General features: G+C 47.1%; 1 protein-coding gene across 7 annotated transcripts in view; it reads right to left on the reverse strand.

Annotated features, from left to right (window-relative positions):
- Nucleotides 1-15321, reverse strand: part of NLE1 (notchless homolog 1) — a 249687-nt gene that overhangs the window by 16576 nt on the left and 217790 nt on the right. For all 7 annotated transcript variants that reach the window (XM_078679913.1, XM_078679915.1, XM_078679916.1 and 4 more), the window contains one exon: nucleotides 12693-12763. In XM_078679913.1, the coding sequence (XP_078536039.1) occupies nucleotides 12693-12763 (71 nt within the window). The remainder of the gene's footprint in view (nucleotides 1-12692; nucleotides 12764-15321) is intronic.

Here is a 15321-nt window from a genome sequence, read left to right on the forward strand (position 1 = left end):
TGGAAATTCCAAAGCGCAGAACTGATGACATTGCATGTTCTCTTCGGTGGCGAATAGATCTAACCAAGGCTCTCCCCTCTTCACTGCTGAAATAGACCTTGCGCCATGTCCGAGTTCAGACGCCATTCGTGATTCATCAAGCACCGGCGGCTGAGTTAGTCTGCCCTGGTGTTCAGAGAACCTGCCAGGTGTTGAACCACCAAGGTAATGCCTTAATGTCCCAGCCATGTCCAGAGGCGCAGAGCCTCCTGACATAGGGTCACGACCCCAGACCCACCCTGTTTGTTGCAATACCACATGGCGGTGGTGTTGTCCATGAACACCTGCACCATACTTCGCCGAAGCTCCAAAAGTTTGGTACGGAGCTGGGATTCTGCCGGAGCCCAGAGGCCTCTGATCTCCTCCTCTCCCAAGTGGCCTCCCCAGCCCAGGAGGGAGGTATCCGTCACCACTGTGTGCTCCGGTTGGGGAAGGGAGAGGGATCTGCCATTGACCCAATCGCGATTCGTGAGCCACCACTGCAAATGTCGTGCAGTGCCCTCCGAGATCTGGACATGATCGGACAGGTAGCCCTGATGCTGGGCCCACTTGAACTTCAGCTCCCACTGCAGAGCCCGCATATGCCATCTGGCATGTTGCACCAGTAGGACGCAGGAGGCCATCAGGCTCAGGAGCCGGAGGGTCATCCTGACTGAAACCCGGGATAGAGGCTGAAAGATCGGAATCATAGCCTTAATATCCCAGACTCGCTGCTCGGGAGGATAAACCTGAAACTGCGTCCAATCCAGAACCGCTGCGATGAAGGGGAGCTGCTGAGAGGGACTCCGGTGCGACTTCGGCAAGTTGATGGCCGTAGTCTGAAGGTGGTTGAAGACCGTCTGGGTCGAGTCCGCCTTCAACAACCAGTCGTCGAGGTAGGGGAAGTCCGACACCCCTGACCTGTGCAGATGAGCTGCGACCCCCACCATCACTTTGGTGAACACCCCAGGGGCGCTGGTAAGATCGAAGGGGAGCACGGCAAACTGAAAATGCTCCTGGCCTATCGTGAACCGAAGGTAACGCCGGCAGAACTGGGATGAGGAAATATGCGTCCTGCAAGTCCAACGCTACCATCCAGTCTCCAGGGTCGAGGGCAGCCAAGACCTGAGCCGGAGTCAACATCTTGAACTTCTCCTTCCGGAGGAAACGATTGACGTTCCGGACGTCCAAGATGGGGCGCAGGCCCCCTTTGTCCTTTTTGGGGAGCAGAAAGTAGTGGGAATAACAACCACGTCCTACTTCTGGCCTAGGAACGCGCTCGATGGCCCCCTTGGCCAGAAGGGCTGTGACTTCCTGCAGAAGAAGCGCAAAGTGATCCCCCGACACGCGGTGGAACTGAGGTGACATGGCTGGGGGGGGGGGCAAGATTCGAAGAGGAGGGAGTAACCCCGTCAGACAATTTGCAGCACCCACCTGTCCAAAGTGACAGAACACCAGTGGGGGAGGTGATGTTGAATCCTGCCACCCACAGGCGTGGGGTGCACTCCAAAGCTCGGACTAGGAAGGCTTTGAGGCGGATGCTGCGGGAGCGGAGGTGGACTGACTCGCCAGTTAGCCCCCTGTGTCGCCACGGCGGCCTCAACGCCTGCGCTATGGTTGGTTCTGCGCAGGCTTCTGGCTGAACGAGTGTGCAGGGGCACCCCTTCTGTGGCCACGAAAGGAACGAAAGGGAGATGAGGCCGGGCGTGAGGTGGAAAGACCCAAGGACTTGGCCGTAGCCCTCGAGTCCTTAAAACGCTCCAGCGCACTGTTGGCTTTGTCGCCAAACAGGCGAGTGCCATCAAAGGGAATGTCCATGATTGAGCTTTGGACATCTGGCGAGAAGCCGGTAGATCTCAACCAGCACCACATTTGTAGAAATTACTCTACCCAGCGAGTCAGCGGTGTCCAAGTCACAACGAATGGCGAACTGTATCTTTACCCTCTCCAACAGGTTGAGACAGCACAGCTTGGGTCTCTTCAGGACAAGGAAGCAAAACCTGCGCAACTGTATCCTAAACCACTTGGGAATAGCGGCTCAATAGTCATGCAGTGTTCACCGACTGCAGCCCTAAGCTGGCCGAAGAGAACAACCGCTTGCCAAACTGCTCCAGCTTCTCAGAGTATACGGCGGGGCCATGGGAAAGGCACTCTGGGGCGTCAAAGCTTGGATGACCAGGCTGTCGGCCGTAGGATGAGTGGTCAGAAAGGCAGGGTCACTCAGCGCCGGGCGATGACGCCTGGAAACATTCTTATCCACAGGGGCCCCAGTGGCTGGCTGCGACCAAGTGCCCAGTAAGACGCCCGTGAGGGCGTCATTAAATTGCAGCAGGGGCTCCGACGAAGTGGACGCCGTCTGTGAGGAGATTAGTTTTTAGGGCCACCATAGGGTGGTCAAGGTTGAGGACCTCAGCTGCCCAACGGAGCACCACCGTGTAAGAAGCGCCCTCCTCCATGGTAGGCGGAGGAGAGGCAAACCCCGGGTTAGAGGAGACATCAAGGCCGCCGGCCTCCTCTAACTTGTCCGTTCAGTCCTGCTCAGTCACACTGACGAGGTCCATGGTAGCAAGAAATTCTTGCACCTGTGTGGGAGTCGCCGACGGACCCGGGTAAGGTGGGTAGGCCGTGGGACTCCCGGGCTCCGAAGGAGCCGCAGGGGCAGAAACCCTGTCCCCCTCGTCCGCATCCGGGGACCGACGAGGACGTCGGAAAGCGACAATGTTTCAACTTCTTTTTGTGTCGTCTCTTACCCGAATCCGAGGGTGAAGACTGGGAACCTGAGGAGAGATGACGGTGGCCCCGCGAGCGTTGTCTGGAGCGGCCCCTGGGCCGTGAACGGCGCTGGGACGAGTGCCGGACCTCAAGCAGCTTCCAGTGCCGCTCCCTCAAGGCCTTCGGGCCATTGTCGGACGGTCCATACAGGACCAGGAGTCGTGATGGTTCTCAAGGCAGTAGAGACAGACGTCGTGGGGGTCCGCCACCGACATATTGCGATGGCAGACCCCACAAGACTTAAAACCAGGCATCCCTACATGCACCAGAGTAGATTCAAAATTACAGGAGACAAAAGTCTCAAAAAGATAGTAAAAAAGTGACTAAGGTATGTGCTCTAACCGGATCTGCGCTTACTGCCACGGAAAAAGAAAGAACTAATGTCAGCGCACATGGGTGGCGTCTAAGTAGTCTCGGTGACGTCATCTCGGCGCTTACGATGCCAGTGACGGACGCGGAGCCTCACGACGCCACCTACAGACACGCAGGGGTACTGCTGACAAAAAAACTTTCCGGATCCAGTCTGACGCCTGGGGATATTCTAAGGTAAGGAATCTATCACTAACGTGTCTTTCAGATGACACTCTTGAGCAGATATACACCACTGTAGTGCACATCAGACAACATCATCAAACTTGACCATGATGAGCATTTAATCATGGATATCTTTGAGAATTTAATGAGGAATAGTAAAAGATTCTTTTAGGAGACTGTGAAGCGTACTGTCATAAACAATCATAAAACTGAGTGTAAAGATGCTCGAATGCAGCTCATGAGTGCAATAAAAAATGGGTGGAGAGACACTGTGGCCCAAAAAAGGAAACACTACAAAGTGGTTCAATATAAAGCCAAACTTAACTGGGAGGAGAGGCTTTGGAGAGATTTATACACTGAACCAAAAACCAAGGATAGTAGACAGTTTTACCACATTCTGGCTAAAGGGACCCGCACACAAGTGGTGGAAGAAGATTTACATATCCAACCCCAGGTCTGGCTAGTTCATTTTGGTTCACTTTATGCAGGGGCAGTTGATAAGACTAACAAGAGGATGGGGGCTTTGAAAAAGCCTTTGTAGGTGATGCTAGGGCATCTTGGGAAGTAGATCAGTCCTTAGGTATGGAGGAAACTAACTTACTTTACCACATTACAAAGGAATAAAGCACCAGGTTTAGACAAAATCCGAGGTGATCTCTTCCTCTCACACCCTGATGTTTGGTGCCCCATTTTAAATCATAGTTTAACTCCATTTTAAAAGGGGCAGAGGTACCGGACTCCTGGCTAGGGGCAGAGGTAGTCCTGGTATACAAGAAGGGGGATAACAATGAACCCACAAATTACAGGCCAATTAACCTAATCGATCTCACAAAAATGGTTTTGTAGGCACCTGCTAGAGAGACCCCTGCACTTGATAAAGGAGAGACAGATTCTGTCACCCCTTCAGGCAGGCTTTAGAGAATACAAGCACCACTGACCAATTATTTAGGTGTTTAGTAATTTTATGGAAAGTAATAATCAAAAGAGAACACATGTTGCGTTTGTAGACTTAATGGCTGCATTCAAAGTTATACCAAGAGGAAAAATGTGGGCAGCTCTAGAGCAGCTAGGAATATCTCAAACTACCTATTGCAAGGAATTCATAAACTTCACAATGATAATGTTGCCCAAATCAGAGGTAACGGTGAATTAACCGAAAATATAATGGTAAATAGAGGGGTGCGACAAGGGTGTGTATTGGCACCGACCCCTTTTAACCTATATATTAATAGGCTGATTAACTCCCTACCAGACTGAAAGGGAAATTTGATTAGGTTAGATTAGGTTAACAAATTCATTACCATGGGCTCCCCAAATTTCCAAGAGCCAGCTAGCCCTACTGCATGTCAATTCAGCTCTGGTTAAAAATGTTAAATTCTCCACCTATAGGCCAGTCACACCAGAGATTGAAATTGACCGGGCCAAGGCAGCAGGGTCGAGAATGTACACAGCAAGGAGATCTGGGTACTGCACAAAATAGGGGCTATTGAAAAAATGAAGAATATATTCATGAGAGTGATCCTTAAATTACCCCGGAACGTGCCTTTAATCTCCATTCACTTGGATCTTGGGCCCAAAAATGTAGTGCATGTGGCTGCATTCAGATCCCTCGGCTATTGGAGTCAGGTTTGGGTTAACAACTCCCTGCGAGACAATCTTTTTCGGAAGTGATTGCTGTTGACAGTAAAGAGAGCATACCCTGGCTCCAATATGTTAATATATGGGTGTACAGATTTGGCATGAGTGAACTGTGATCTAATCCAGGTAGCATCAGAAAAGATACCTTGATTTGCCTCAAAGATACTGGCCCCATGTTCATGGTTTTTGTTTGAATCGTAGCACGGTTGGGGAGCTAAGAGGAAGGTTTTTAGATTTTAAAGAATGAATGAATATAAAATGTATAAAGCGCTAACTTAGCCCACGGGCGTCAAAGTGCTAACAACAGAGCAACATGCAGATAAGTAGGCACATTCAGACAGACTTCGAAGGGAACAACCAAGTCTTTAACACCTTTCGAAAAAGAGTGTGAGAGCGTTGTTCAGAAATTGCGTTGGGGAGAGAGTTCCACAATTTAGCTGCAGCAATTGAAAAGGATCTCCTGCCCCATCTCATCCTTTTAAACCTAGGAACAGTGAGAAGATGCTAGCTTGCTGACCTGAGCTTCCTAGTGGGGACATCATGGTGAAAGAGGGCTTTAATGCCTTCAGGGCCCAGACCATAGTAGGCATTGTGAGTGAGGCAAAGGGTTTTAAACATAATCCTGTGGTCCATAGGAAGCCAGTGCAGAGAAAAAAGAGAGGCAGAGACAGAATGGTGTTTAGGCAAGTCAAACACCAACCTAGCAGCAGCATTTTGCACCAGCTGCAGGTGCCGCAGCTGTCCCTTGTTTATGCCCAGATAAAGGGCATTACAGTAATCCAGTCTGGATAATATCGGAGCAACGAGAACTTGTTTACGTGCCTCGAGCGACAAATTGCGAGCCTTATTAACCCAAAACAGGTAGCCACCGTCCTGCTAATCTGCAAATTCAGGGACAAAGAATTGTCCACCAAGACTCCCAAATTTTTTCCCTGGGAGACGGGGCTTGGGTAAGTGCCCAAAGCGTCAGGCCACCACTCCCCAGACCAGATGTCAACCTTGTCCCCAAAAATGAGAACCTCTGTTGTCTCGCCGTTCAGTTTCAGATAGTTTTGCACCATCCAAGACGAGACTGCTTGCATACAAGAAAGACAATATGCACTTTGAGGAATCCTTGAATCATATTGAAACCCCTCAAGCAAAATCCTTATTCTTACAATTCAGAGAGGTTATTTTAACGTTAAATGATTTTCGCAGTACACGAAAGGGTTGTACTATTTAATCAAACTGACCATCTGGTTTGGCCAGTCCTGAAACAAAATATATTTTTATTCTTCTGTTCCACTTACACTAACAATAGGGAATCTTGGCTAACTCCAATTTGTCACATTTGAATCAACAAGAGAGATGAAGGCTATCATTATGATTCTGGACAAGGGGCCAAGGCGCTAGATCGCAGGCACCAGAAACGGGTGTCGGCCAGATCGGACCGGTTAGGTTTACTGGCCACGTTTAGAATTTCGGGTTCTGTTCGTGCAATTATTGGTTTCCACATGACCTGTGGGGTCGCCTGGGCAGTCATCAGGGGCAACAGGACAGGATAAATAATGGGCAGGTTAACTGATCACTCATCGCTGCTTGGTGTCCCGGATGACTGCCAACGTTGCCCTGACGAGCACCAGAATTATTCTTTTCAAAGTTTTTCTTTTATCTCGAGTCAGGGCTGCTGACTGGGCTAGCCTCACTAACAGCTGGATCGCTTAGTTGGCCTGATGGGAAGGTGCCTTCCGGGGAGCTTCAGCAGCAGAGATCTTTGAAACACCTTTGCCCCCTGATATTTGGAGGTCCCACCAGTTGCCGCTTTTGGAAAAGGGGGGTGGTGATGGACAGAGTTTCTGAATGATGCAGAATACTCTTACCAAGTCAATAGATCATGGTTTTAATCCATCACCGTTTTTTAGCTCACTGCACCATCCCAGCTCAGAACCTGGCTATATGCAAATTAGTCTGTTCCTGTCCCAGTGCATGATGGGAACAGGGCAAACCAAACTACCAAGCCAATTCTTATACTGGGAAGGAAACAAGCTTCCGGGGACTGGTTTCTGGCATCACCGCCTTCTTCGGCCCGGCTTGCTTGAATCCTGATGGTGCAATGAGCAAGGGACTCACGTCTGAGTATACCCTCCCACACATAGTGTGGATAAAACCAATTTTGGAAAAGGGGGGTGGTGATGGACAGAGTTTCTGAATGATGCAGAATACTCTTACCAAGTCAATAGATCATGGTTTTAATCCATCACCGTTTTCTAGCTCTCTGCACCATCCCAGCTCAGAACCTGGCTATATGCAAATTAGTCTGTTCCTGTCCCAGTGCATGATGGGAACAGGGCAAACCAAACTACCAAGCCAATTCTTATACTGGGAAGGAAACAAGCTTCCGGGGACCACCAGTTGCCGCTACCAGGGACCTTGTACGGATGCAGCCGGCGCAGGAAAAGAGGGGAGGGTCAGAGTGGTGAGTGGGTGGCTCTACACCGGACTGATGGAGCCACGCTCCTAGAGGGTAGAACAATGTTTGTGTTTGACCATTGCTTTGCTAAGCCTATTCTTCTTTACTGCAAATAATCATTTTAATAGAAGTTGCTACGAAGGGGTAGTAGCTGGTGCTACTTTATAACTTATTGACCCCACCTATGGGCAGCGCCGTGTGCCACTTAAGGGTAGTGAGCAGCATAGAAGCCACCACCAGATTGCACTTGTATCCTTCAGTGCACAATAATAGCAAAGTGCACAAGACTCTGTAATTTTCTAGACCATTCAAAGAAGGACCAGGATACCATGCATGTTCAGATGTGTTCAGTACCCGATTTGAACTTATCGCCAAAAACAGCATGAGGTGAATCTCACACTCTCTCCTGCTCTCGCAGGACCCTGTGAGCTATTTTGCTCTTGGAATTATGTAACTTGGAATCCAAAGCTGACCCATAACTGTGTCTTAGGTACTTGTCAAAGATAAATGCTCAACCACAAATTTTCGTTGGTCTGAAAGGTTTTCCCTTTTGTTTATAATTATAATGCAATTAAAAAAAAGAAAATTATGTTTGTGTTTGGGCATGATTTTAACCTGCTGGCTGACCCGTAAGCGACTTTAGATTGCTTTCTGTTCACAAATTAAAACCGACAGAAGTTCGTCCACAGCATTGAAATTCATGGTTGTGCTCGTATTTTGTTGAAGGAATAACCTTCACCAGGTTTTAAATGTTTTCATTGCCAAACTGGAAATAATTGCGCAAGAGAGGGTTTTGGTGAGGAAAGATTAGCTCAAGGGCTAATGGCAGGTAGGAGTATGAAGATGTGGAGAAGAGGCCCTGCCCAGTTAGGAGCGAGGAGTTTTTCACCTCCTTCCACAACTAACTTCAGTCTTCGAATATTAGTCAATTTATTCCCCCCCCCCTTTCTCCAGATCACCCATTTACCGGTTTCCATGCATCCGCTTCAGTGGCTAGGCGAGAGAGTCACTCACACAGGTAAAACTCGCGAGACATGCATGAGAAGGTTAAAAGAAAACACATTTTGAGGCTTTTCCCCTGGCTGATGGTTTATTTGGAGGGAGCACCGGTGGCTACACTCTCGACAAAGAGTTAAAAGCTTAGAGAATTAAAACCGCATTATCGGTACATACTTCAAACAGAAAATATGAATGGAAAGCATTTTTAATGGTTCCTACATCTGCGTGAACTATCCCGGATTAATAATTAGAGGACACAAAGAGCAGGAAGTCATTTTACAAATAAAGGAATATGACTATTTAAAAGTATTATTTAGTATCATGAAGAAGTGATAATGTGCGGGTGGCCCTTTTATCCAAATGCAAGTACTGAGCTGTGTTTTCAGGCATATTCCTTCCTGCATCGCTTAGTCTCTTTTCTGGGCCTGTATAGTTAAGGTCCAAATTCAGTGATTAATTTGTAAACAACAAGTGCCAGGGCCCTCGCCAAGAAGCTCCTGCAACTTACACTATACATTGTTTCTGCCAATGACAGTACCAATACAACTACTAACCCTCACACGTTTGCAAGTGTTGCAATTCATGCTATCCAAAGCCCTCAAAGCTCTAAGAATGGCTTGTACAGGTGTGGAAGGGGGTGTGGCCAGCAAGCCACGTTTTACCACACACTATGGACGTGCCCAAAAGTACGCCCCCTATGGGAGGGAGCCAAAACACATATGTCCACTACAATAGGGAAGAAAGTAACTAACCCCACGACTAGGACTACTAAATATCTGGGAGGCCACTGACCTAACGGAAATCGAACAACAGTTCACTACACTGTTTTACACAATGGTGAAGAGAGAGGTGGCTAGGGATTGGGGAGATAGAGCCCTACCTCATGTTACCCTATGGGGTACGGGAATCGACCGGTGCATGCTAGCGGAGACAGAGGTCTTTAACCCCTTCCACGCTGATGACGAGCTCAGCTCGTCATGAGGTACACCTCCCGTACGCTCATGACGAGCTGAGCTCGTCATGTAACGCGGTATTTACAAAACTTCAGCGCATAGCGGGAAAACCGCTAGCGCGGATGCGGTTAAGGCAAGGGGTGCCCCAAGAAATGGGACAGGACGTGGTCCTACTGGAACAGACATAGGGGAGATATATGTGTGTCACCCAGGGTACAAATGGAAATTCGCAGGCAGACAGCTTGGTGAGAGATATTCCCTGAAAGCTACTGACTGATGGAGACTAGTAATTTTCTGATGTTATCTGCAACGTGTCGTTCAATCATATACTGTATTAATGGGATTTTCTTAATAACCAATAAGAAAACTTTAAAAAAATTAAAAATTAAAATAAAAAAAAATTAAATGGCTTGTGTGGCAGTTAGTAATCATTGTTAATGCATATTGAATTAATGACCAGCTGTTGATGTGCTCATCCCCATTTCAGTAGCCTGCGCTGCCATCGGGCAGGCTGTCATAAGTGCAGGTGCAGATGATTAAGTTCTGGTGCCGAGCACCGGAAACTATCAACTAAAATTGAGCATTGGGTTCGAGATTTCATTTTCACAGAATGTGCATTTATGGGCTCATTATCGCTTGCTTATATTTATTCTGTAGGAATAATCATTTTGAAACACATAGCCTACCCCTTTTGATAACACCATTGGTAAGGGGGTAACAGCTCTAGGTGGTAGAAAATCATTAAGCAAGTGATTCGAATAATTGGATTATCTTGGTAGGATTAACCCCTTCGATGCTGGCCCGTTTCTGCCGCTGTGCGGTAAACAAACTAACAGGGCGGGGCCGTGACCAACCCCAGCCGTCATCCGCACACGAGCACCGCGGAGCATGACGGATGGGGTTCGTCACCAGCATGCAAGGGGGTTAATATTCACATATGTCCCTTCCCCAAGTGCTACACCTGATGGGTGCAATTTAGACCGACGATGCACAAGTGGCTTTTCTGCTGACCACTGAACCCAATGTTATCTGGAAAAATGGCAGAGGTGTTTAAACAGACCTTGGGACTGAACTAAATGAGAATTTTTGGCCTGCACATGTTCAAACCAAAGTTCCTTTCGATAGGTATGGGCCATTTCCTTAAAAGAAACCACAGTGTAGGTCATTTTTAAGTAGAAGATGGGGTCAAAGTCTCCGAGTGCGGTCTTAAGCAACTTCTTACGGACAGATACGTTTCTTACCACATTTAGTCTTTGAATCTCCAATTCAAAATCCGGATTAAAGGTCATCATTTACTATTGCTAGAAAAAATTGATCTGTTGTTGCTTGAGCCATTATAAACACTAAAATAGACTACGGCAATGCCCTGCCATTAGGGACCTCGATAAGGAATGTCAGCAGGCTTCAAGTGCTGCAGAATTCTGCAGTAGGAGCATTCTTCCCTTAAAATGGCAAACCTTTCCATAGCTTAACGTAGCCCACATTGACACCAGTTAGCAGCCTTAATAAATTGTAATGTTCTCATGTTAACACACAAATGTTTGTTGGCACTGCTTCACACTATCTAAACAACAGCCTTAGACCATACTGCCGTAAAAGAATGGTGGGATCCGCAGGTAGGTATACCTTGATGCTCCCCAAGAAGGTTAGCAAAAGGAAAGAGGGAAGACGTCAGTGGCTCCAGTTCACATGGACCTATTTAATGGAGGACCGGGAGAGTATCCAACAGGTCATGACTTAGAAAAAGGCTCTCAAGAATGTATTTATTGCGTGCCGCCCCTTGGCTCAGAATGAGCGAGCGCATAGTCACTCCAGGATGGAGTATCGAGCATCATATAAAATGGACTATTACACATATTACATGCTTAGGTACAACAGGCACTATTTAGAAGAAGTGATCTAGTAATGAAAGATGGCATCACAGTTCAAGTCGTACTAGCTTGCTTAATGTCCTGTTTTATAGCAATTCTTCATAGTGATACCAATGAGTGGCTCTTTTTTGCCCCGTCAAAATATTTGTTAGACACATGGTGGCTGTGTTATAAGAACATATAACCCACTAGTGGAGAAGTACTTGCTATCCTGTGTATGACTTGTATACTAGTTTTTAGTATAAAAGTATTCTTTGTATACAAGCAGTAGTTCTTTAGAATATTTTAGAGTATGTGATTTAAATTTTAATGGGCATAAAAGCATGGTGCTCTATAATGTGTAATTGGATGTATGTAGATTTATTAATGAGTCTGACAAATTTCGGCAGGGACGCATTTCTCAATACCATTCACATACAGAGTACAACAACCTTAGATTTTAAGTCTTGTGCCTTGCTCCCACTGGCCATTGGAAAGGCATAAGACTTTTAACATCTAAGGTCGTTGCACTCAGTATGTGAATGGCATTGAGAAAGGTGTCCCTGCCGAAACGCATCTCCCTCATTCATAAATTAAACTTCTGAAGCCCGTGAGTGCTCCTTATTTGTTCCAGGGGAACGTTTGGATGAAATATGAGGATGTGAATCCACTATGACCACTATCATGGAAGGGAAGCAGCCGTTCTATTAAGAGTTCGGCAGCTGATTTAGTGGCCTTGGTGTAATATGTAAGTTTTACTGCCTGAAAACCCGAAATCCTAAAGTGACTGTCTTCTCCGATTATACTATGTTGGCATTACTAAATGTTTTGTTTGTGGTTACTGAACAGATGCTTGCGAACTGGACAAAATCAACATGGCAATGGAAGGCCTGAACGATGGGAGCAGAGCCTGGTAGATACCTGCAGCAGTGTTCCCTTGGGATAAGTAGAGTAATAACGGCCCAGCATGCCACTGTGTGAATATGGTGCGCTGCAACACTCAGATCACTGTGTGCCAGACTGAATTGGACTGTGTACCCTGTACATTTTAAGCACCGTCATTGGGACTATTGACAGTCTACAAAGATCAATAAAATATGGCGACATGCAGGCCTGGTGATTTACGGACTAGTAGATGTCCGTTTTTGAAGTTTACAACTTCATCACTCAATGGGAGCAAGGCACAAGACTTAAAATCTTAGGTCGCTTTACTCTGTATGTGAATGGCATTGAGAAAGGCGTCCCTGCCGAAATGAGTCTGCCTCATTAATAAACTGCATTTCTGGCGCCTGCAAGTATATAAATATATGGAGAGGGAGGGAGAGGGAGAGATGCATGTAATGTGCGACTACCTTTATAATAATACACATGTATAGTAATACAGTAATAAACAGAATATTATGACCCAACTTCGGTAACTACTGAGAAAGAACAATCTTTTTAAATATGATTGATGCACTGACCATTGACTTTACTTACATCCTTAAGCATTTATCTTTTCCACCACTCGCTACTCTTTGTCCGTCAGGGCTCCAGTCTACAGCAAACACCTGACAACAACAAAACCAATTTAAAACGTTGTGCATATTAAAACACAATTAAAACAATGATAATGGAAGAAATCGACGAAAGGTGATGCTTAGAAGATAAGTTTACTGCATATAACTACAATCACACTACCCACAATGGTTCGGTATTCCTTTGGAGTGGGATCTTCTTTCTTTTTTCAGTTTGTGAGCATCAAAATTACCAATCTTAATTGCTGTTCGTTTAATGTATGGTAAAGCTTAACCTTTGTAACAAAAACAGTGCAGTAGAATCAAACGCAGCACACCCAAGTTTACATTTCCTGGTCAAAGTGTGCAGCACAGATCACGTGCCAGAATCACCAAGGTTTTGACTAAATTGTTAACTAAGCAAAACTGGGAGCAGATATCTGAGCAGCAGAGTACATAGTGTGCACAACCAAAAAGATTGCAGACAAAATTAGCAACACTGAGCACCAGACACTTTAGAATGGATATTCAGTACTGAACATTTTGGTTGCAGTAATGGACAACAGTTTAAGAATGTACTCTGGATTGACAGGAACCGAGTTGCTAGACACTTCACTGGCCAAAATCCTCTGAGGTCAACTGCTGCTCTATGCTTCAAGACCTCATGCTAGAGGTAATACTTTGCATATCCATCGTTGCACCATTTACCTATATTTCTTGCAAAAGTAACTCACTGATGCACACTGTTTAGGCTGTACATGTTAGTCGCTATAGCGACTACTGTGTGGGTTCGTGGAGGTCCCACTAACAGAACATTTTAGGGCATAATAAAAAGTTTAACAAAAAAGGAAACTGGGGTGCACAGACGGCCCCAATGCACCCAGGCCTTGCAGAACTACCATGTTTCCTGGCTTTGAAGATCCCACTCCCCATCCGCCAAAGGAAGCTCTGTGTCTGCTCAAACAAAAGATAACTTAGACAGGCTGTGGGCTTAGAGGAAGGGGGGGTCCAGGGTTATTAGAACAACAAGCATTGGAAATGCAATAGGTCTCGCATTAGGAAAGTTTGAGCGATTGGTATTGTAAATGACACTTTTTTTATTTATGTGTTGGTTTTGAAAATAGCAAAATTAATAGCTTTGTCAGTTACAATGTCAATAGTTTTAACTTTCGCAAATGTGACACCTATAGCATTTGTAATGCAATGTGTGTTGTATTTACGTGACTTAGATGTATTGATATTACAAATAACAATGGCTTTTAATTTTGTAAATAATTAATACTTAAATAAAAGTTCTTGTAATTTATAATGGCAATACCTTAAACATTTGTAAATAACTTTTGTGAAGATTATGTTCAGTGTATTTTATTGTGACGAAAATCCAAGAACATTGCATTTGCACCTACACACACACACAGCCACACATACACACACACACATATAGATGTGGTGGTGGTGGATCTGGGGGATATGGTGGTGGTGGATGCGGTGGTGGATGTGGTGGTGGATGTGGTGGTGGTGGATGTGGTGTTGGTGGATGTGGTGTTGGTGGATGTGGTGGTGGATGTGGTGGTGGATGTGGTGGTGGATGTGGTGGTGGTGGATGCGGTGGTGGTGGATGCGGTGGTGGTGGATGCGGTGGTGGTGGATGCGGTGGTGGTGGATGCGGTGGTGGTGGAAGTGGTGGTGGATGTGTTGGATGTGGTGGTGGAGGATGTGGTGGTGGTGGATGCGGTGAATGTGGCGGTGGATGTCATGGTGGATGTGGAGGTGATGCTGGATGTGGTGGTGGATGTGGTGGTGGATGTGGTGGTGGATGCGGTGGTGGATGCAGTGGATGTGGTGGTGGTGGTGGATGCGGTGGTGGATGCAGTGGTGGTGGATGGGGTGGTGGTGGATGGGGTGGTGGTGGATGGGGTGGTGGTGGTGGATGGGGTGGTGGATGTAGTGGTGGTGGGTGTGGTGGGTGTGGTTAAAGTGTTGGTGGATGTGGTGGTGGATGTGGTGGTGGTGGATGCGGTGGTGGTGGATGTGGTGGTGGATGCGGTGGTGGTGGTGGATGTGGTGGTGGTGGATGTGGTGGTGGATGTGGTGGTGGTGGATGTGGTGGTGGATGTGGTGGTGGATGTGGTGGTGGTGGATGCAGTGGATGTGGTGGTGGTGGTGGTGGATGCGGTGGTGGTGGATGTGGTGTTGGTGGATGTGGTGTTGGTGGATGTGGTGGTGGTGGTGGATGTGGTGGATGCGGTGGTGGTGGAAGTGGTGGTGGATGTGTTGGATGTGGTGGTGGATGTGGTGGTGGATGTGGTGGTGGGTGTGGATGTGGTGGTGGATGTGGTGGTGGTGGATGCGGTGGTGGTGGATGCGGTGGTGGTGGAAGTGTTGGATGTGGTGGTGGATGTGGTGGATGTGGTGGTGGATGCGGTGTATGTGGATGTGGTGGATGTGGTGGTGGTGGATGCGGTGTATGTGGATGTTGTGGTGGATGTGGAGGTGGATGTCATGGTGGATGTGGAGGTGGTGGTGATGGTGGATGTGGCGGTGGATGTGGTGGTGGTGGATGTGGTGGTGGTGGATGCGGTGGATGTGGCGGTGGATGTCATGGTGGATGT

Source organism: Lissotriton helveticus, chromosome 3_1 (assembly GCF_964261635.1).
Source record: "Lissotriton helveticus chromosome 3_1, aLisHel1.1, whole genome shotgun sequence".
Taxonomy (NCBI): Eukaryota; Metazoa; Chordata; class Amphibia; order Caudata; family Salamandridae; genus Lissotriton; species Lissotriton helveticus.